This window comes from Sciurus carolinensis, chromosome 10 (assembly GCF_902686445.1).
Source record: "Sciurus carolinensis chromosome 10, mSciCar1.2, whole genome shotgun sequence".
In the NCBI taxonomy this organism is placed as follows: domain Eukaryota; kingdom Metazoa; phylum Chordata; class Mammalia; order Rodentia; family Sciuridae; genus Sciurus; species Sciurus carolinensis.
The window spans coordinates 137,314,658-137,335,831 of record NC_062222.1 but is presented as its reverse complement, the minus strand read 5'-3'; the positions used below and the strand labels follow the sequence as shown (position 1 = coordinate 137,335,831).

Sequence of the window (21,174 nt, the reverse complement as noted above, 5' to 3'; positions counted from 1 at the left end):
AAGTACGCATTTGCTCACTTTTAATCTAGAAACTTCTGTGGGGTTTCTGCTGTTGCTGTTTCCTAAGTCTTCTGTGTGACTTAATGTTTGGTATTTTAGGAAAATGATATTCTAGTCTAGACCATTTAATAACTCTGGACAAATATAAATTTATGCTAGGTTGTCATTATCAAATGCTCACATCCAAGTTCATTGCACTATTTTTAGATTGTAGATAGGTCCTCTGCATCTGAGAAATAGGCATGCTGAATTGACTGCAAAGCAATACAAACACTCCTACCATGGAATTTTAAATCCTTGCTATTTTATAACAAAAGTCTATAATTACTGTCTGGCAGAAAGGAACTCTGCAGGAACATTATAAAAACAGGGTAATGGCAGAATATGTGAATTATTATTTCCTTTTTTAAAAATGCAAGGCAATTTATAAAGACCTTTAGAACCTGGAAGGCCCTGGCAGGGACTCGTTTGGGTACTTATTTATACTTCAGAGTCTGTGCTTCAAAATGTGTGCCCAGTGAGGTGGCTGGGTGCTGCGTGCGTCCCTCGTTCCAGGTGTCGGCTGACCCCATGGTCTGTCAGAGTCCGAAGCACCTGTGTTCAGTGCTGGCACTAGCTTTCTCTAGGGGCTGTTCTGCTTGGCCCTTTTCTTAGGCGTAACAGAATTGGCAGCATGCTGCCTGTGACAGCAACTGAGAGCGCGGCCATCAGCCTGTGAGGGTGTCCCCAGGAGAGCCAGGGCTCATCAGTGTGGCATGCAGCCACCAGCGCAGCCGAGTCCAGCTCTGCCTCCAGCAAGCTGTGACCGGCCTCTGCCTGGGTGTGCCCTGCTTCCTCGGGTGGGCTGAGGTCAGTGTGTGAGTGGGAGGAGCCCGTCGGCCCTCATGCCTTCCCAGGGGCCGGGCCTCTTCCTCTCTCCTGCCACGTCCAGGTCTTGCATTAAGGGACTTCCAAACTCCAGTCCTCTAAAGAAGGAAGTGTCCAATCGTGTTTTCTTTTCTGCCTCAAAGAACAAAACAAAATGTTTTTGTAAAGTAACGGTGCTGGGAATGATTTAAGGTGAAAGAAACCTTCCTTAAGACCTCAGAAGTAAAGGGGTTCTTTTGAATTGGTCCGCCTGCTTGTGTGTGGGGTGCTTTTTTGGCGACGCCGTGTCTTGGGGGTACTAGTATCTCCTGTGCTGAAGTCTGCTCTCTCTCCTGTGTCGGGTCACTAACCACAGAGCTGTGTGTTCCCGTGGGACGCGGAAGACAGCTTCCCTGCCTCCTGTAGCAGAGGCCCGGGAGAAGAGGCGCTCTATGATAACGCGGGCCTGTACGATAACCTGCCGTCTCCGAAAATCTTTGCTCGCTCCTGTCCTGCTGACAGAAAGGCCTCCAGGCTGCCCACTGACAAGCTGCCCTCTAACCTCTGCAAGCCCCCTGCCTCCTGCGGCCCGCCCTGCTCTCCGTCTCTCACTAACACCTCTGCTGTGGGGAGGGCATCTCTCGGGCTGCACTCCCAGGTACAGTACCACACCCCTCGACCAGAACCAGCTGCTGCCAGCTCCCAGCGCTGCTGTGCGGGCGCTCCCCTCTAGGGCGCACCTGAAGGACAGCATAGAACACGGTGGGCAGCGTGCCCCAGGAGCCGTGGAGTAGCCCTGGTCTGGGAACGTGGGTCAGAGCTCTCTCCACTCCTGGCAAAGGCAAAGGCAAAGGCAAAGGTGAATTTGTGAGTCGTGCCAACTAAGGCCAAGGTCTGGGGAGGAGCTGGGCAGCAAAGCTCTTCAGCGTCTTGACTTGCAGCTTCCGCAGTGTTCTCTGCTGCACGAACGGGCACGGCCCACCCTGGCTGTGACCTTGGCATGAGCTGGCGCTGTCGGGGCGTCCGGCTTGGTGCGCAGGCAACAGTGGTGGCCACCGCTGGACAAGCAGCCTGGAGGCAGAGCGGTGCCCTTGCCACACCCCGTGTGCAGCCAACGGCAGCGTCGCGGGCAGACGCCGGGGGTGCGCTTTGTCCAGAGACCCAGGTGCCTCGTTAGGAACACTGCTGTGCAGAGCATGTTCAGGGCCAGCTGTGCTTCCCCTCCGTCCTGAGGGCAGGTTCGGGCCTAGGATTTCAGACCGCAGTGGCTCAGACAGACACCTCCCGAGAGATTGGCTCCTGAAAACTCACCTAGGAAGGGCTCGGCCCTTAACGCTGGGCTCGGGCAGCGTCCTGGAGAGTCTGACTCCAGGAGTCTGAGCGTCCAGTGGGAGAGCATGTTGGCCCCACTATTTTCATGAGTACCTACACCAAAAATCTGATCAGTGAGGTTTCATTTGCTGCGTCTGCCTGTTTGTTGGCATTGGCGTCCCCTGGGGTGAAATGCACCTGCACCCTGGCCTCGGCCCCAGTCAGGAACTGGCACTCAGAGCTGTGACGTCACTGCCGTTGAGTCCTTGTTTCTAGCGGGCCCTATCCTCACGAGTCCAAGTATACGCCGTTTCCCTCCTGTGCCGCCCGCAGTAGCAGGAGCCTGCTTCCCACGGCCAGACCGTGCGCTCGCTGCTGCGTGGCTGTGGGGTGTCACCCTTTTGGGAGCCCAGCAGGGAAGTACCTGTACCTTTTTGTATTTTTAAGTGAGCAAATAGAGGCTCAGAAAGTTTTAGTGGCTTGCTCAGCGTCTCCTCAGCAACGGGGCCTCCCCACGCCCGGCTCACGGCAGCAGGCGAGCAGCACGTGGAAAGCAAGGGCCTGGTAGAGCTGACGGTCACTCAAGGAGCCAGGTCAAGTGGTGTGTCATCCCCTTAGCCACACACAGTCCCTCAGCCTGCAGCAGCCGAAAAAGCAGGGTGCTCTTTGACCTTTTTAAAAACTCGCAGCCCATCAAATTGATTTCGTGTTACTCAGACTACACTGTGTGCCACGTGCATCCCTGTCAGCACCGAGCAGGGAACTGGCACAGTCACTCGTCCCTTTAGATGTCACTCAACTAAGAGTCCCTGGAGCCGAAACCTCGCAGTGCCCTCCTGCTACCACCCTAAAAGCGTCCTGCAACGCCAGAGGTGGTCTATCTTTGAAACCGGCCTCAGGGGTCTCAGCCGAGTGCCGTGCCCGCTTCTCACCCGTGTGCATGATCCCCTGGGAGGCACAGAGCTGCCCAGCGTTCCCGCCCCCCCGGCTGTCCCAGGAAGGAAGCCCCAGCAGTGGAGTCTGAAGCCAAGTTGGTTTCCTCACCACCTTTCCCTCTCTGGCTGTGCTAGTTTCCACAGAGTCAGAGATCCAGAGGAATTGCTGTAGGAAAGAAACAGGGGTTTCGTTTTGTTTTTTGTTTTATTTTTTAATTTTCTTTGTTTATTTCAACAGCTCAAGGGGAAAAAACCCCCAGTGGCATCTAACGGGGTTCCTGGGAAAGGGAAGGCTCCCAGCAGTCAGCAGAAAAAAGCGGATTCTGCCACCGGCATGAGACGGACAGCCTCAAGTGAGTTCCATTCAATCTTTGCTTTCTGATTCCGACTGCAGCTTGGAGAGTTGAAGGTGTCTGGGCTGCTCACGAGCGAATGTCATCCTGGAGGCCTGTCAGAAAGAGGGACAGTGTGCAGCCTGTCCTCCTTCCTTGCTGGGTGAGAGCTGGCGAGGACCTCTTGCCCAGCCTCTGGGACCTTTCCATGCCAGAGGGACACAAAACTGGTCTCCCAGCTGTGGCCCTGATAGGCCCCGTCGACAGGCGCTTGCGGGTGGCACTGGACTTTGGGCCAGGAGCCCTCGGTCTGTGTCCCCTCCCTCAGGTGCTGTTGGCACATCACGCGCCCTCTTTAAACACAGCCTCCCCGTCTGCCAGAACCCAGTCAGGTGGCAGTTGTGGCTGCTGCAGTTGAGAGAGCAGGATTGGTGCCCGAGCTCACAGGACTGGGAAGCCGAGCCACCTGGCGCTGTCCCTCCCTGGTGCTTCAGTCCCGCAATAAGCGGCTCTCCCTGTGGGTTTCTCAGAGCCCTTATCAGGGTGGGCTCGTCGCCTACCACACTGCCCAAATGAGAAAGGGTCTCTGAGCAGTGCAGGAGCCCCGGTCTCTTGCGGTGAGTAACAGAGCCCATAGGACAGCCAGGCTGAGAGGGAGCTGGAAGCAGAGCCTGTGAGGCAGGAGCGGGGGCAGCGTGCCCACCATGAGGCCCTTCCTTCTCTCCAGGCAGAGGAAGCTGGTGGCTCTGCCATCTCTGGTCGGCACTCCCTGTGCCCTTCTCAGACGGGGTGTGTGATTGCCGCTGGCCGGCCAGGCAGTTCGTTCCCGGGGCACTGCAGCTGTGACTGGGACGCAAAGGAGCAAGGCCAGGCACCTGCAGGGCCTTCCCGGCCAGCAGCTCCAGTCAGCCTGGCCTGTCGAGACGGTTTCCTGTGATCTGCCACCTGTGCTTGGGGTTTGTACCAAGCTTTCCGAAGCTGGAGCAGTGGAGCTGGTAGAGCAGTCTGTTAACGGAAGGGTCGCCACCTCTACGCGGCAACTGCCAGCTGCAGAAGAGACAGTGGCGCCGCCCTGCAGGGAGCTGACGCCACTGCACCTGGCTGGCTCTCCAAGTCCTCCTGCCTGCGGGGTCTGGCGAGCCGCCCGAGCCTGGGGCCCTGTGCCGTGCGATCTCTAGTGGGCTCTTCTGCGACCCCTCCAGACCCTCATCCCAGGAGAGGCGGGCGCCTCCTGCTCCTCGGGGCCACTCTGGGGGCGCACTGGCCTGGGCCTCGCCCTCCGCCTGCATCTGCGCTGCTGCTTCAGGGTTGCTCGCTCGGAGGAGCAGCACGCCGGGCAGGGTCTGCCTTCCAGTCCCCTTCAGCACTCCCGCCCGTGCATGTTCTGTCTCCTAGATGGCACGCCCTTTGTTTTGTGAGACTGTCTAGGAATTTTTATTAACTTTAGTGACATCTAATGGTGACAAAAGAGAAAAATAATAGCATCCCGTGTTTTTGCTGGATTCAGCCGGTTGTCTTATAGGTCGTATGGGGTTTAGGGCATGGGGACCACAGAGGGCAGACGCGTAGGTTTCTGCGGAACCTCTGAGGGTAGACACAGTGAGTAGAGTGGCCCTGGTCGTGCTGGCCTCAGCAGAACTAGTGGCTTCCTCTGCGAGATTGGCTGCCCTCAGGCTGCCACCCTTCTGAAGTCATCCTACGGTTTCTTCAGGGTGAGGAGCGTTGGCAGGACGGGACCCCTGCTCACGGGTCTGGGGGAGCAGTGCTTCCCTGGGGTTCTCACGGCTTACTTCCGTGGTCTAGCACCCCGGCAGGCGTGGTGTGGCACCATGGTGCCTGCAGACAGGGCTCTTTGGAGTGGCTCTCACTGATAATGATAAGCTTCCCTGAGTGCCCGCTGCACACAGGAGGCCTGTCCTGTAGATGGAAGTCGTTTTAGGGACATAGACCATTTTAGAGACCCCAGGCAGTCCTTGTCACTTCTGCTTTGCAGAGGGAGAGCTGAGTGGGGAGACAGGAGTTCACCAGTCACAGAGAGGCTTCTGCCTAGCAACAGCGTCTAGTCCCCAGCAGGCAGGGGTGTGGCTGAAGTGCAGAGACCTCCAACTGTGTGTGACCACCTGCTGGGAACCAGTGGAGGCAACCAGGCCCCTTGGCTCCGGGGTCGGAGGTCCTTGGTCAGAGCATTCCTCTCTGGAGTGTTTTCAAAAAGCCTTGTCCTGTGTTTCTGTAGTTGAGAGGCCAAGTCACAAGAGGAAGAGGGCCAGGGTCAGGCTTTAGTGCTCTGTGAACTGGCAGTGTGGTGCTGTTTGGGCCTCCGACTCCCCCAGAGCTAGCTTGGTCCTCGTTCATCCTCCGCTTCATTAATCAGGGTCTCCGAGGAGCTCACCTGGTGTTCTCGGGGCTTTATGAACGTCAGTCAGCTTTCCCCTCCTAACCACCCCGTGAATCACCTGCTCTGAATGTCCTGGCTTCACAGATGAGGAAACTGAGACACGGAGAGCTTAAGTACTCTGTTCAAGGCCGTGAGCCCCAAGGGGAAGTGTGGGCCTTGCTTGCAGACAGTGGGCTCCAGACACCCTCTGTGCTGCCTCTTCACCGCTGCCCTTTCTTCCCTCGACTGGTACACACTGCCACAGGACGGCCCCAGGCCAGGGCCTGGTCTAGGGGAGAGGAGGGAGCTGCCATCAGGCCAGGGTAATGTATGCTCGTCAGAAACAGGATAGGCAGGCCAGGCAAGGGCTTTGAAAAGTCATGGAGAACTACACAAACTCTGGAATTGTTTCTGCTGGTAATAGGTGACCATCTTCCCATATGACAGGATGCTATCTTGTAACCGTGTTGATAATTACGACCAAGTTGGTGCCTCAGAGTGAGGAATTAGAGCAGTTCCACAAATTCTACTTCATTTGTAGAAGTTTGATTCAAAGACTTAGGGAATTTGGACCGGCGTTTTTCTTCTTAGCCAGACCATTCCTGCTCATCCCCTTTGGGTGAGGGAAGCAGTACCTTGTGCTGACCATGGCCGCCTGACTCCCTGTGCCGCTTTGCCTGTCCAGATGCTGACCAGTACAAATACGGTAAGAACCGCGTGGAAGCAGATGCCAAGCGCCTGCAGACCAAAGAAGAGGAGCTGCTGAAGAGGAAGGAAGCCCTGCGGAACCGTCTGGCACAGCTCCGGAAAGAGAGGAAGGACCTGCGGGCCGCCATCGAAGTGAACGCGGGTAAGGGCAGCTCGGTGCTGACCTGCTTCTGGTGGGGGGTCTGGGCTTCCTTCTGCTCTGCCCACGAGACCTGGACCCACAAGCCTGCCAGTTCAGCAGGAGCACGTCGCTCCGTGTGGCGCTTCCTGGGGCCTGGGCACTGCTGGCCAGCCAGGTGCTGTGTGGTAACAGGTGAGCCACAGCAGAGGCTGACCTGACCCCAGGCTGCCCGGTGAGGCTCCAACTCCGTTCTAGCCCCGGGTGCCAGTGGCAGAGGGACAAGCCCTGTGTCCATGGCTGCAGCAGCTTGTGGTCACTGCCTAAGGTTGTTCAGTCAGGTTTCTCAGCAGGGCGCCTCCACAGGGGTCCACCCACAAGTCCAAGCGAGGCGGAGGTCCCACAGGCTCAGGAGCAGACCTCCCTTCCCTGAGGGCTGGGGGAGCAAGCGGCGTCTGTGTGGGCTGGGGGCTGGGAAATGGCTAGGTCCAGGGCCCCAGAGAGGATGTGGGTGAAAGTCCAGCCGTCCGGAGGGAGCCAGGAGGCAGCACAGCGCCGGGCACAGCCTGTCCCTCCCACTGGTAGGAGTACCTGCCAGGGGTGGAACCTGGGTTGCCTCCGTGCCAGACCCGACCTGGCTCCTCAGACAGATTCTGCCAGCCTCGGAGAGAGAGGGAAGGGCAGGCGCAGAGCACAGGAGCCACAGGAGAGACTCCGGCTTTCACTGGCTTGTTCCCACACAGCTGGAGCGGACGCTCGCACACCAGCCAGCTGTCAGCTCGGCCTCTCTGGCTTGGAGCCTGGTTGGTCACTGTGGAGGGAAGTGCTGTGGGGAGTGGAGAGCAGAGGGGAGCCGCTTCCTCCCTCCCTCCTTTCAGGGCTGCAGGGGGGTGGCTGCAGCAAGGCCCTGGAGCTTAGGCCTCCAAAGAGAGAATCTCAGGTGCTGGGCGGCATCGGCCGGGGCTCTCAGCACACCCACCAGCCTCTCGGACTTGGTGTCCTCATCCGTCCAGTGGGATGCTGTGCGCTGCAGGTCACTGCAACAAATCTCAGACAGCAGGAGCAAAGGGCGGTGCCTTCAGGAGAAGCGTGCCAGTTCCTAGGAGCTGCACGCCGTGCGACCTGTCCTGGGCAAGTGAGACACCTGGGGTGACAGCAGAAGGCTGGAAGTGACGTGGCCAGACCTCAAGTTAGGAGTACTCAGCCCCCGTAGCATTAGGTCCTGCTGCTCCAGTGACGGTGAGCGTGGGTCCTGTCCTGGTCCTGCTCTCGCAGCTGCAGCGGGTGCGCTGTTGGAGCACAGCTGAGCCGCAGCCCTGGAGGGAGCCTGCAGCCAGGACCTCCGCTGGGAGCTGGGTGCCAGTGACAGCATGGCTGTGGACTTGCAGGCAGGAAGACCCAGGTGGTCCTGGAGGACAAGCTGAGGAAGCTGGAGGAGGAGTGCAAGCTGAGGGAGGCAGAGCGGGTCAGCCTGGAGCTGGAGCTGACCGAGGTCAAGGAGAGCCTGAAGAAAGCCCTGGCTGGCGGCGTCACCCTGGGGCTAGCCATCGAGCCAAAGTCGGGGACATCAAGTCCACAGGTGAGTGTCCTGCCAGAAGCCACAGAAGGGCCAGAGCCCGTGGGGAGGTACTCCAGGGTGGGCCACAGTGCTTGGGCCCACGTGCGCGACTCTTCTGGGCTCCTGAATTGGCAGGTTGGCCTTGGGTACGCTTGTCGGCTGTGTCCTCGGCTTGCTGACGCTGCCTCTGCTCACCTCTGAACTGAAATTCCACACGTGCTGTGAACGACACCTCTCCCTCTCCCGTCCTGTGGCCCCAGGGTGGCGGGTCCAGCTCTTCGCCTCTGTTGAACCTGCACGTCCTTTCCCTAAGAGGCGTGTGACCCTGTGTAGCCCATCTGGTGCTGGAGCCCAGGTGTGGGATCCGGTCTGTGACCCTCAGAGCTAATGGGATGCCGAATCACCTCTGGGCGCAGCCTGGCCTTGGAGTGTCTGCTCCCTGCTGGCCCCTAAACGGGCAGTCCCCCCACACTGACCCCATACATGCCTCGCGAGTATGTGTCGTTGCTTCTGTCTCACAAAAGTGGCAGTGAGGCCCAGCAAAATCCAGTCCATTCCCTGGAGCCCGCTTCAGCCCATCCAGCGCGCCCTCGACCCACCGCTGCACCCCAATGCTCCAAGCAGGGGATTCTTTCCAAACCTCCTGGCCCAGGCCCACCTGAGTGAATTCAGGGGCCTTGCATATTCAGCAGATTTGCCAGAAGGTTTATGGGCACTGCCCTAACCCGCACCTACCTCACCACCACCCGCAGCCCTACCACACCGCCTTTCTCACGGTATTCTCCTGCCCAAGCCCAGCCTCCTCACAGCACAAGGGCAGCCACCCGTGCTGCAGAGACAGCCCCTGGGCAGAGCTGATCCAGCAAGCTGGAGCCACTCCAACACTGGACCACAGCCTGCAGGCCAGGGGTCAGCCAGGCCGGGCTCTGAAGCCACTGGACTCCTCTCGCCCAGGCTCTCTCTCTGTTGTGTGCATGGTGCCCAGGATCAAGCCCAGGGCCTCGTGCATGCTGGGTAGGTGCTCTGCCACTAAGCTACCGCCGCCCCGCTGGCCCAACTTGTCATCTGCTAGGTGACAGTGTTGCCTGCCGCGTGGGGTTGTGTGGGCACCAGGGTGTCCAGCCAGCACCTGTGTGCACTCCGTGTATCGGTCCACTCCATTGTCCAGTTACACAGACTGTCCAGTACATATTAGTGCGTATGTGCAGATTCATTCTTTCATTCAACAATTATTTGCTTATATGATCATCTATATTATTATATGTAATTGTATATTTATAAATAATATGTAGTGTGTCATTTTGTGCTACTGTACATATGGAGTCATGCCATTTTCCCTTAATGAGTCGCCAACCATTCTGTGCCTACCATTTTGAATATACGAGATGAACATTCCTGTCTGGCGGTACTTGTGTTCTCTCGGGAGGAGAAAGCCAGCGGCAGCCTTCCTCAGCACACGGAGCGTGGGCGTGGGCCTCAGAATCTGAGGGCTGGTGTGATTTGCAGTGCTGAGTCTCTGTGTTTGACATGACCCAGAACCAAGGGCCTGTGAGACCAGTTGCAGCAGAGTGTCAGGAGGGCCAGGAGGGTCTTCCCTAGGCTGCACAGAGTTCTGGGCCTCAGAGGGACTCTTGTCTATGGTCTGAGGCAGGAGAGCGCGTGCCCCGGGCTACCATCCTGCCTGGAGGGTGACGGTGGGGTGATCTGGGGGACGGCTCCTTCACCCTCCAGAGGGGACTGGGCCTCCCTGTGTGCAGGTGCAGCCTCTAGTGGGCCGGGGCCCACCTCTGCAGGTCCGAGACACCCATGAGAGTCCTGCTCCTCCAGCCTTCCTCTCTGTTGACTTCCTTCTAAGTATTTAGATTCTCCTTTTTGTGCCACGTCAAACAAGCGGGCTGCTGCCCCGGCCCCATGCTCCCCACTGCCGGCCGCAGTCCTGCCCCGCCTCTTCACCCGCCCTGCAGATCGAATCTGTGAGTGGCATCTGCTGCAGTGTGCAGGCCGCTCGCCCTGCTCACGTGCAGCGCCGCTCCTCTGGGCCTGCCTTCCGTGCTCACCTCTCCAGCCGTGGAGGCCTTTGGTGTGCCCCTGCTTCCCCCACCTGTGGGAACTCCTGCTCACACGTGCCCCCAGCCTCAGAGGCTCCTCCCTTCAGCCACCGTGCTGGCTGCCGAGGCCTCTCTGGGGACCATGGCTGCCAGCACCTGCCTGGCGTTGGTGCAGCAGCCTCTGCCTAACTGCCACCAGACCCCGTGTGCAGAGGAGTAGCTCATCAAAGGGCTGCCGTCCAGAAGCAGGGGCAGGGTGCCCACCACCCTCTCCCAGAGGTGTCTTCATTCTGTCCTGCACCCACCCCTCACCTGCACCTCTCAGGTGGCACTGAAAGCGTTCCCAGGGGGAGCTCACTCAGCACCTCCCAGTGCACTCAGAATGGATGGTGGCTGAGCCCCAGGGTGCTGAGCTGTCTGTTAGAACAGTGAAGCCCCTGCCCTCCCAAGACAGTGCCCTGTACCCGAGCAGCGTCCAATGGCAGTGACAACAAGAGGATTAGTCCTTGGTTCACTGTGGCTGGGGGTGCACAGGTTCCCCAAGAGTAGTTTCAGTCCTGTACGGAGGGCCGAAGATGGGGCCCTGGCAGCTGAGGGTGCAAGTCCTTCCATGTCAAGCTTTCCAGAAGCTTCTGACACGTGCAGGGTGCCTTGGATGGTTATGATCCCTAAATGTCAGCGGCCCATGGCGTACTATGACTGCATTCCTGACTTGATGCCACCTTGGCCTCTGTAGCAGCCGCCAGTGGGGAGTTCTTCCGGAGTCAGTCAGAACTCTGCAGTTGAGGGCACCCCTAGGCGGCAGGCCGGCTCTGAAGGCAGAGCTCAGGCCCGAATCCCACCCTCAAGTGTCCTGGTCTCAGCAAGTGGAGCCTCCCTGGGGCCCCAGCTCTGTCCTCAGCAGGGGGCCCAAAAGGCGCTGAGGATTGGGCCCTGGCTCCTACTGTCCTTGTGGTTAGTTTTGCTCATTTTCAAAGTGCATTTATTCTTTAAAATGCTGGGAAATAACGGGCAGCCAGAACCTGTTCCTCACACAGGCTTCCCCTGTCTCTGAACAGTCTCCCGGGCTGAGACATCGGACTCTGGAAAACTCGCCCATCTCCAGCTGTGACACCAGTGACGCGGAAGGCCCCCTCCCTGTGAACAGTGCCGCCGTCCTGAGGAAGAGCCAGCCGGCCGCAGGCAGCTCCCCCTGCCGAGGGCACGTGCTGCGGAAGGCCAAGGTGAGCCACCGCCGGCCCCTGGGGCGGAGGGCTGGCCAGGGCGTGGGTGCAACTCCCGAGGAAATGCCTGGCTCCTCGTGTCCCTGGAGCTTGTGGGTGAGGGTGCCGCCTGCACAGGGCCATGTCAGGGGACAGTCGTCACAGGAGCTGCCCCACTGGCTCCAAGACTCGCCCACCCTTAAGTGACTGGCCCTCACATGGTGGTCCCACCTTGTGCACAGGCGAGTGGCTTGTGACGTCACCCCGCCACCAGAATTAAAGCATCCTTCAACTGTACCCCGTCCCCTCCCTGGGGCACACTGGCTCCCGCCACTCTCCCATCTCTGGGCTCAACTGCTCTGGCCTCTCGTGGGTGGGGAGCCAGGTGCTGTGGCCTCTGCAATGGCTCCTTTCACAGGGCCTCCAGGCTCCGCGCTGGCGGGAGCAGGCCTCGCCGTCCCCCGCGCGGACATGCCACGCTCTGTCCCCCCACTCCCTGCTGTGGGCTCTGGGCTCTCCCTGTCCTTGGGCTGATGCACACCAGGTGAACTCGTCACAGCAGCACCGTGGTGCGAGGTCCCCGCTCACCAGCCCGTCGGCCGGTGTCTGGCGCTGGACTCAGGCTGCTCTCTTTCTGCAGGAGTGGGAGTTGAAGAACGGCACGTAAAGGAAGGCCAGGCTGCCAGCCTCAGACGGGCCGCGCGTGTCCCCAGCCTCCTCGCCGCCACCGTGGCGCGTTCCCAGCGGGGCCAGGCGTGACCGCTCAGGGCCTGCGACCGAGGCGCGATGCCGACTCCCTTGCCGCAGCTCACACTGGCCTCGGCGCCGCACTGTGGTGCCTCTGGAAGCAGCTCTAACAAGACTTGGATTTTGAACCATATTTGTTAAAAAAACAGAAACCAAAGGGTGACAGGCTACCGCAGGGAGCCCGGCAGGGGGCGAGAACCGCCTCCCAGCCAGTCCCGCCCAGCCTGCAGACCACACTGTGAGCCCAGGTGGCCAGAGCAGTGGGCTGCACCCGCACCGCTCCTGCTGCAGCGTGGCTGCGAATCGCCCTGCCCCTGCCCCGGGCACAGGGCCCGTGGCTGCGGTGTGGATGGAGGAGCCTGTCTCGGGACCCCACCGTCCCCCTTCTGCTGCAGGCAAAGGCGTGAGGAAGACCTGCTGGAAGCCGTCTCCACCCTTTGGGGCAGATGCTTTTGTCACTGGGACATGAAGAGCTGCCACCCTCTTTAACCTGCTTTAAAAATGTCCTTTTTTCTGTGTTCTACCTGGTGGGACCTGAGGCGTTTCCAGAGGTTGTGTGTCCTGTTTTGTCGATCATTTGTTCCGCTTTGAGAGGCAGCAGAGTGCCCTTGGTGCTTGGCTAACCTTTCCCCTGGGCTGTGGCCCCCGTCCTTCTGGCCTTCAGGAGTGCAGATGGCTCCGAGCCGGCGGCTCTGCCGGAGCGGGTGGGCCCATCATCTGCGTGCGGGCATTGGCTGCCTGGCCTGGGAACTGCCCTTTGGAAAGGAGGCCAGCTACAGACCTAGAGCACCTTGGGCCAGAGGTGCCTTCCAGGCCTCTTGTTGCCCCAGCTTGAAGGTCACCCCTGGAGCACGGGGGTGCATGGGGCCTGCCATGGCTTCTGAGCATGGCAGCCCGAGGCCTCTGACTGTCCTCCTTGCCTTCTGTACAGCTCCTCCTGGAAAGCTCCTGCTTCAGATGCAAGGACGAAGGTGGGGCTGGTCAGTGCCCCCTTCTGCCCTGTTCTGAGGGTCGGACTGCCTGCCTGGTCCCAAATGGGCTGTCAGGGGCTCTCTCCATTTAAGAGCGCAAGGAAGTGGGTTGTCCAGGCCCCTGGCAGAGAGTCCAGGGCTGCTCACACAGGCGGTGGGCTCCCCGGCGTGTAAGCCCCAGAGCTGCTGTGGGCACTACGATCCTGCATCCACAGCCAGAGTGTTCCTATCAGCCATAGGAAGAGATGGCGGAAGCAGTGTCCCCACGCTCTCCCATGTCCTGGGCTGGCCAGTGTTGGCATCCTCAGGCCTTCATGGCAGGACCAGTTTTGCTACCGCACCCTCTGGACCTGCAGGGCTGTCATGGCTCGCTGTGGAGCAGGAAGCAGTCCCTGGTGAGTAAGAGCTCAGTAGCAGGTGTTGGAGGCTGCTTGACTCGCCTCCACTTGAAACTTGAATTTATTGTGAAGCCATCTGCCAGGAGTGTCTGGTTCATGAGCTGCGTGGCGTTCCCCTCTGCAGACACACCAGCATCGGCCACAGGGGCCTCCTGCTGGACCCACACAGGGAGGCCTGCGAGGGGCTGCCGCTTCCCTCTTGGGAGGAAGTCGCAGGAAGCTGTGACTTCTTGGTATCCTGTGACACTGATTTTCATAAAGGGAAGAAAGCGTGACCTGCCACACATTCCTGCTGCCTTCAGGTCAAGTGGACTTTCTCAACTCCAGGCCCTTCTGATTGGGGCCCTTTGCCACGAGCACTGTGCCAGGTCATGGTTGTGGCACGAGGTCCTGGTCTCGATCACGGTGGGGGAGAGCTACGACCTGGCGGGTCATCCAAGGACACAACTCTTGGTGCCCTAGCCAGGGGTCAGAGCTGGTCTGCAGGCTCCAGGGAACCTTTCAGGTTTCAAGCCCATGTTTGTCGTCCTCTGTCACAGCCGTGAGTCTTCTGAGAGGATGCCGACCCAAATGAGCTGTGTCCGTCCCGCGGAGTCCTTAGTTGGTCCTGTGGAAGGCGGGGCTCCTGCCTGTGACTGCAGGGCCCTGCGTGCCCCTCGACATTTCTAGGTGATCAGAAAGTTAGTTTAAAGTATTTGCTTCAAAGTGAGTTATTTATTTGTGTCTGTTCAGTGAATAGAGTTGTGACCTACAGCTGTGCACCCGTGACTTGAGGACCTCTCAGGAGACGGGTCGCCTGGCCTCATCTTCCCATCGGCCTCTGGGACAGCCGAGCGGGTGGAGGCCAGGCTGCCCCTGAGGAAGTCAGGGCTCTTCCAATGGCCAGCTGTCAGGTCGGCAGGCGGCCGTGTTCACAGCCAGCGTGGGGCGGTGGCCAGGCCGAGCGCGGCAGCCCCTTCCGAGGCCCCGTGCATTCCTGGGGTTGTCCTCAGCACAGCGTGGCTGATGCCACCAGCCTGCACCCCACTGTATGGCTTGTGTGATGCTTGTTCGCTGCCCAGCCCCCCACACAGGAGCAGCATGCGGGCCAGGGCTGTGGGCCTTGGTGTGGGTGGCCAGGCTGGCCCAGATGTGAGAGTGCCCGTCCAGGGAGGGTGGCCTGCATGCGTGGAACCTTCTGGAAGCCTTCCCTTTGTACTTGCAGTGACGCTGGTCAGCCCCCGTGTGCCTCTGTCCCATTCCTCCTGTGTGTACCTTGGTGTTGTCCAGCCCTGCGTCCACTGTGGTTTGCTTGTCCCCAGATTGCTTTGGCTGTTTCTGAATAGCCAGTTCTGCGCTGGAGGGTTGATGGTCACACCAAAAGCACGTGTGCCGGCCTCGGGCACCTGAGGACTTTGGAGGAGCTGCCCGGTGCCGCCTTGCCTCCTGCACAGGTTCCCAAGGGTAGCCCCGCTGGGGCCCAGGAGAGGCCCTGCCGGCCCTGCTGCTTTGCAGAGAACTCCGAAGCCCCCGTGGGGGACAGTAGGTTCCCACAGCCCTGTGCCTGCCCTAGGCGGCACCCGCCGAGGGCGGGCAGTAGCAAGGGCCAGCTGCCTCACCCAGAGGGAGGGGCAACCTCTGCCACCAGCATCTGCCTCCTGCATGCCACAGGTGCCCCACTGCAGCCAGGCGGCCCTGTGGTCACACAGAGGTGGAGCAAGCTCCTGCCACAGCCGCTGCAGGCGGGGTGCCCTGAGGTCCCCACGGCCACGCGGCACGGAGAGGATGAACTACCACCTTCCTCCTCTCGTTTTTCCTTTTCCTAAATGATTTAAGGGGTCCCGTACTTTCAGCTCATGACTGGGCTCAGGAGGCAACTGAATTCGGTCCTGTTCTTACTGTTCTCCTCGACCGCTGGGCCGGGCTCACACCGTGAAGCCAAAGGGCCCGCACACAGCCACCAGCCTTGCCCCCTGCAGGAGACTCCAGCAGCACCTCAGACCTCCATCCGCAGGGACCAAAGGTGTTTGAACAAGATCGTCTTTCTAACCGATTTTCTAATACTCACTTTACATTTCAACTTCGACTTTTACACTCTAGATTTTCAGAATTGATTGACCCTGGCTATAAGTTGTAAGATGTTTTCATATTAAGAATGTAATTATTTCCTTATTGTATTTTTTAAAAACTAAAGTCATATTTAAATTTCTCTTTGAAAGAAGCAGGTAAAGAAACATTTTTTTAAATTAAATGCGTTGGTAGTGCCCATTTGAAATGACTGTAAATATATTTTCACTGTTTCTCAGTGTATTTAATTCATAAAAAAATTTTATGAAAGGAAACTTGGACTGAAAATTCTAGTTTTCAGCCCATCTGCCCCGTTTTGTAGCCGCTCACTTGAACTTCCTGCTCTATTGATTGAGTTTTCTACTGTTTACGTGGTGCAGCCACTGACTGGTGCCCCTTGGCGCGACCACTGTGTATTACTAATAAACTGCTCTGAGGACCAGGCTTCGTGTCTTGCTGATATGGTGTGTGGTACAGGTGAGTGGGAGTCATGGACAGGTGAGGGGTCGGGACACTGGGGCAGAGTGGGCATGAGCCCTTCACTAGGGAACCACTGTTTGCAGTCTGAAGACTGAGAGTCCAGATGCCAAACCCGTGCCAAGGTTGGAAATGGGTCAGGCAGGGCCCCACTCTGGGGTGCCGCGGGTCAAGGAGACAGGCGGGAGGAGAAAGGGGTGTGGCTTTTGAGTGGAGGACTGCGGAGCTTCCTGGAATGGTAGGCGCTACCAACTTGAAGGCCGTGTGGTAAGGTTTCGTAGAGGGGTGGGGGCTCCGAGCTAGGCCTTGCTGCTCCGAGCTAGGCCTTGCTGTTTAAGTAGGAGTTCGCCAGGCGAGAGCTCGAGGAAGACATCCCCGTCGGGGACAGCAGCTAGCAGAGGCGTGGTGTGTGGCGCTGGGGCTGCTTGGGGGAGGGGGCGGCATGCTCCCTGGAGAAGCTGCGGCAAGTCTGTTCCACAGGGAGGGTCCAGGTCGTCCAAGGCAGAGTCACAGACGCTAGGGATGAAGACTTGGCGAAGTGGGCTGCTGCGCCAACCTCCCCAGCTGGGGTGGGCCTGAGCCCCCAGGAGGGTCGCCCCTCGAGCCCTGCCCAGGGGCAGGAGCACCTGGCCGGTCCACCTGCTTGGCTTGATGCCCCTCTGGGACCTGGCAGCGCAGCTTGTGCATGCGCTGTTGGCTGGAACTGGAGGGCAGCTGCCCCAGGGTCTCTTCAGAATGTCCCACTGGCACCTCCCAGGGTGCCCAGCTCCTGGCCAGCCGCCCCCCTGCCACCCACCTCTCCCCTGAGGAGCCTGGAGCAAGCTGCCCACACCCCTCCCGAGGCCCCTCCTGCTTCCTGCCCACCCCTGGCCCTGGCCTTTGGCCCTGGCCCCTCTTCCAGCCCACTGTGTGGGGCTCTCTGGTTCCCCACCTGGAGGAAGCCAGGGAGGACCCTTTGGCCACAGCATCCACTCTCCAGTGGGGCGAGCCGAGCCCCACTTCTGCCAGGCGGGAAGCTGGTGGCCAGGGCGTGGCTGCTGTACCTGTGTGGCTCACATGGCCCGGGGGCTTTCCGTAGCTCAGCATTCGAGTCCAGTCGTGCTGGGCAAGACCCTCCTCCCGGCCTCTGTCACACAGCCCGTCACTCTTCATTAGTCCTCGTGGGACATTTATTGAACACCTACTGTGTTGGGCAGGAGCGGGCAGCAGGGAGGCAGATCTCCTGCCTCCCTGGGCTCTGTGTTGCCGGCGGGCAGCAAGCAGGGACCTCTCTGACCAGCAGGGTTCTGAACTGCGAAGAGGCTGTGAAGGCTCCGGAGGGCCGTGGGGGCTACCTGTGGCCAGTCTCACCTTCTCCCCCGGGGCCCGTGGCCTCCGGTGGCTGTGACCTCCCCGAGGTCCTGGGAAGAGTTCTGTTAGCACAGGGGCATCCCTGAGAAGCCCCTTGAGACGCTGCTTTGGCTGTACCTCCCTGAGGCTGGGTCCCTGAGGCCGGAGCGAGATTCCCAGGGGCGGCTCTTAACTCCCAGGCAGCCTGTCACGGCAGAGGGAGGCGAGCTTGGCAGTATCACAATGGTCGACCCCAGAGGGGTTTGGAGGGCAATTGACCTGGCGTCCCTAGGACTGAAGTAGATGGACAGTCCACTGAAGTCACAACTGCACTTGTAAAAGGCCAAAGAAAGAGAGAAACACGCTTTAGATCCAGCGGTTGGTGTGGGGGCACCCCAATGGCTGGGACCCTCACCAGCCCCCAGCCCTCAGCCAGGCCCCAGTCCTGAGCCCCTGAGACACAGGGTGGCCGGGTTGCCTGGAGGGTGGCGCGGGCACGTGGGTAATGCAGATTTCCTCCTGACGTTCCCCAACCCGAGACCCTGCCCTGGGGCTGCTGTGTGCTGCGAGGGACACTCACCATTTGGGGGATCCATGGACACTGGCCTAGAGCACATTCCTCGAGACCAGCAAAGCCACTAAGGCCACCTACCAGGGCAAGAGCGAGCAGTGGCCAGCCAGTGGCCTTTGGGCTGCCCTGCTGGAGAGGCCCGTGCACTGCGGACCCCTCCTGGGATTATTTTTCCATGCCCAAACGCATGGATGGATACAGAGCAGCAGGCAGGACCCCCGTCAGTCTCCAGACCAGAGGGCCATCTGGGCAAGAAGAACCAACTGAAAGCCCCCAGGAAACTCTTCCTCCCAACAGGGCGCTCTACACTCCACGCCCCTCTAGTGGTCTGAAAGGCTGGCCGGGTCTGCTGCCTGGCCTGGAAGGTGCAGGGCCATCCCGGCATGTCTTCCCTAAGAGAAGCATGGTGCTCGGGAAGCGAAAGGTGTGACAGGATGGCAGCCGCTGTCCCAGCCCCGGGCGAGCAGGCGAGCCCCTGCGCCCTCCCGTAGGAATGCCTCAGCAAGCGGCTGCTGCCTGCAGGCCGGGCGCACCTCCCGCCTCCTGGTCCAGGTCACTGCCCGTCCCTGCAGGGCTCTGGGGACCTGATGCTGAGCGCATCTGTGGTGCTGGGCTGGCGGGTCAGCGGGGAGCAGGGCAGAGGCTCTGAAAGCCCCACGCCTGTCAGGACGGCGGGAGTCGCTGCCGCTGCTCTGAGCGTGAGAGGGACTCAAGAGGCCGCACTCCCGTCGGAAGGGCTGCTGGAGCCTGCGCAGGGGCCCTGCCACCTGAGGGCCGCCCGCTCGGCGCGGGCAAGACTCCGCGGCCGGAAGTCGCTGCACGTCTCAGGCAGGTCTGGGAATTCCCGGGACCCAGTTAGGCGGTGGGGACCGCAGGGGCGCTCCAGGCAGCTCATCGGCCCTACCTGCCGTGTCCCCCGTGTCCACTGCCTGGGAACAAAGGCCTCACCCTCCTGCCAGCGGTCGGAGTCCAAGGGACCCTCAGATGCACGCCTGGGATGCGGCAGGGGCGTCGGTCTCGGGAATCAGGACTTGGCTTCCCTGCTTGCGGGAAACAGACTGTGTGGCCGAGAAGCGCAGGCGGCCCTGGGAGAGGAGGGGCCCGGCCTGCCTTCTGCGCGGCGGCCTGGAGGAAGCGCTTCCCCTTCCGAGCCCTGGTCCCGGCCCACAGCTTCCACAGGTTGTCTGGCATCTTCCTAGGCCCGTCCTATGGTTGGGGCTCTTTTGTTTTTTAGAAATTCCTCATCTGCGCAGCAAGACCTTGGGCAGGGTCTCTACGTGAAGCAGCCCAGGACAGGTGAGAAGGGTGAGAAGGGCAAACAGGCGCCGTCCCCTTTCAGGAGGGAGGGGTCAGACCCCTAGGGCGGATGCCTGCAGTCCAGAGGCAGGGACCAGGGTCAGCGGGCTTCCAGGAGAAAGGCTGCTGGCGGGCACTGGCCCTTCCGGGTCGTGGTTTCTTCTGTACCGTTTGTGACCAGCTCGGGTTTTGCCTCACGCCTTTGCACCTCCAAGACCTCTGCAGGGGTGCCGGTCACACTGAGCCACCAGCAGACAGCTCGCCTGCGGAAAGGCAGGGCAGTAGAGGACCAGGGGTGCTGCAGATCCGCTGGGCGCTGTGGGCACCAGCCCCAGACCAAGTCCCGCGGAGCACTTCAACCCAGGCTCGCCCGCGGCACCTGCAGCCGGCCGGGAGCCTGGGAATGTGCAGGCCGCCTTTCGCTCTCTCGTGCCCACCGCGCTTAGATGGGTGCCGCTTGAGGCAATGGTGCCCCCACGGTCCTTTCCATCCCCCAGTTGTCCACACAGCAGGCCCATGGTGGGCCTCCTTGGGTGGTGACAGAATCTCTTTGGGTTTCTTCGCCCCCTTTCTCCTTGAAAGACAGATAGATCACCCATTTCCACGACTTGCAATCTAGAAATACCTTCCTGTTTCCTGACAAGTATGTCTCCCTGACGAGAAGCAAGCCACGCGCTCTCCCTTGGGGGCCCTGCTGCAGAGGGACCTGGTCCCTGAGCCCGGCCTCAGTGCTCCGTGGCCCTGCTTGAAGCTGTGGGGATGTCTGCCTTTAACTTGTGAAGTGAGAAGCTTTTACGGGGTGACTCTGCCGCCTGGAGGTGCTCTTTGATCCGCAGGGTTCCTTCCAGCTGCTGGTGTGAATGACCCCCAGGAAGGCCTGCTGTGTGGCCACCGGTCTCCTGCACACACTCCGGCCCGGCGGCCCGGCGCCCTCTCCGTGGCAGCCCTGCGGGTGCGCCCACCACTCCTCCAGGTCTTCGTCAGCTGCGATCCTGCTCCCACGGCAAGTCCCCCGCTCACCCCGCAGCCTGTCCTGCCCAGTTTCAAAGGCAGCGGCTTTTCCTTGCATTTGGCATCAAGGCAAAGAGCACGCCCTTTCTGGAATTCTCTCCAGCTCGCCGCGATAAACTCCAAGGCATGAAGCCTGCTTCTCGAGTCCGCAGGGCAGCCTTCCCGCTCCCTCGGGCTGCAGCGGGGCCGGCCTGTTCCCTGCAGGCTGCGTTTTCTGGCTCACAAGGCGGCCGCTCCCGCGCTCTGAGGCCTAAGGACTCCTTTCCACTTGGAGCCAGCCCGCTGTGCCCAGTCCCCAGAAACGGCTCCCCGTTGGCCAGCTCCAGCGCCAAGTGTGCCTCCAGGGTCCTCCCTGGGCCCGCGGCCTGCGTTACCCTAAGGGGCCACGGTGGCTGCGAGGCTCGCTGTGCTCGCTGGTCGGGTGGCCGTGTCCGCGCCTGCTCTAGCTCACCACTCCCTTCCGTGGTGTGGACTCTGTCTCCCCAGGGCCGGAGGGGAGGACCTACCCCTGGCTTAGGGAGCAGGGGCAAGTGGTTTAGGACGATGGTGGGGAGCCTCCAGACTCCTAGGATTGCCCCAGTAGCAGCCTCTGGACTACCTGAGAGGACAATGTTGAGTTTGGAGCTACGGTGGCCTTTCTGTGCCCTGAGGACACCCGCTGGTCCCTATACCCCAGCAGCAGATGGTGGCCAGGGGTGGCAGGTCCGCAGGAGCAGGCCTGTCCTCAGATGGCAGGCCACAGCTGCTGCGCCCTCTCTGCCCTCACCAGCCTTCGTGTCTGGGGTGCGTCTCTCCCTTTCCCAGTTGACGGCCTCCCACTGAGTCCCCACACACTGCCAGCCACGACCTTGCCTCTTGCCTTCTGGAGAACACGCGCCAACCTAGAGGGCGTTCCT

General features: G+C 60.2%; 1 protein-coding gene across 3 annotated transcripts in view; it reads left to right on the top strand.

Annotated features, from left to right (window-relative positions):
- Afap1 (actin filament associated protein 1) overlaps nt 1-16,038 on the top strand; it is a 134,846-nt gene extending 118,808 nt beyond the window's left edge. For 2 of the 3 annotated variants that reach the window (XM_047566840.1, XM_047566841.1), the window contains 6 exons: nt 1,223-1,504; nt 3,331-3,445; nt 6,484-6,648; nt 8,013-8,203; nt 11,289-11,453; nt 12,073-16,038. In XM_047566840.1, the coding sequence (XP_047422796.1) occupies nt 1,223-1,504; nt 3,331-3,445; nt 6,484-6,648; nt 8,013-8,203; nt 11,289-11,453; nt 12,073-12,099 (945 nt within the window). In that variant the 3' untranslated portion in view covers nt 12,100-16,038. The remainder of the gene's footprint in view (nt 1-1,222; nt 1,505-3,330; nt 3,446-6,483; nt 6,649-8,012; nt 8,204-11,288; nt 11,454-12,072) is intronic. The other variant, XM_047566842.1, reaches the window with a different exon arrangement.
- The last annotated feature ends 5,136 nt before the right edge of the window (nt 16,039-21,174 follow it).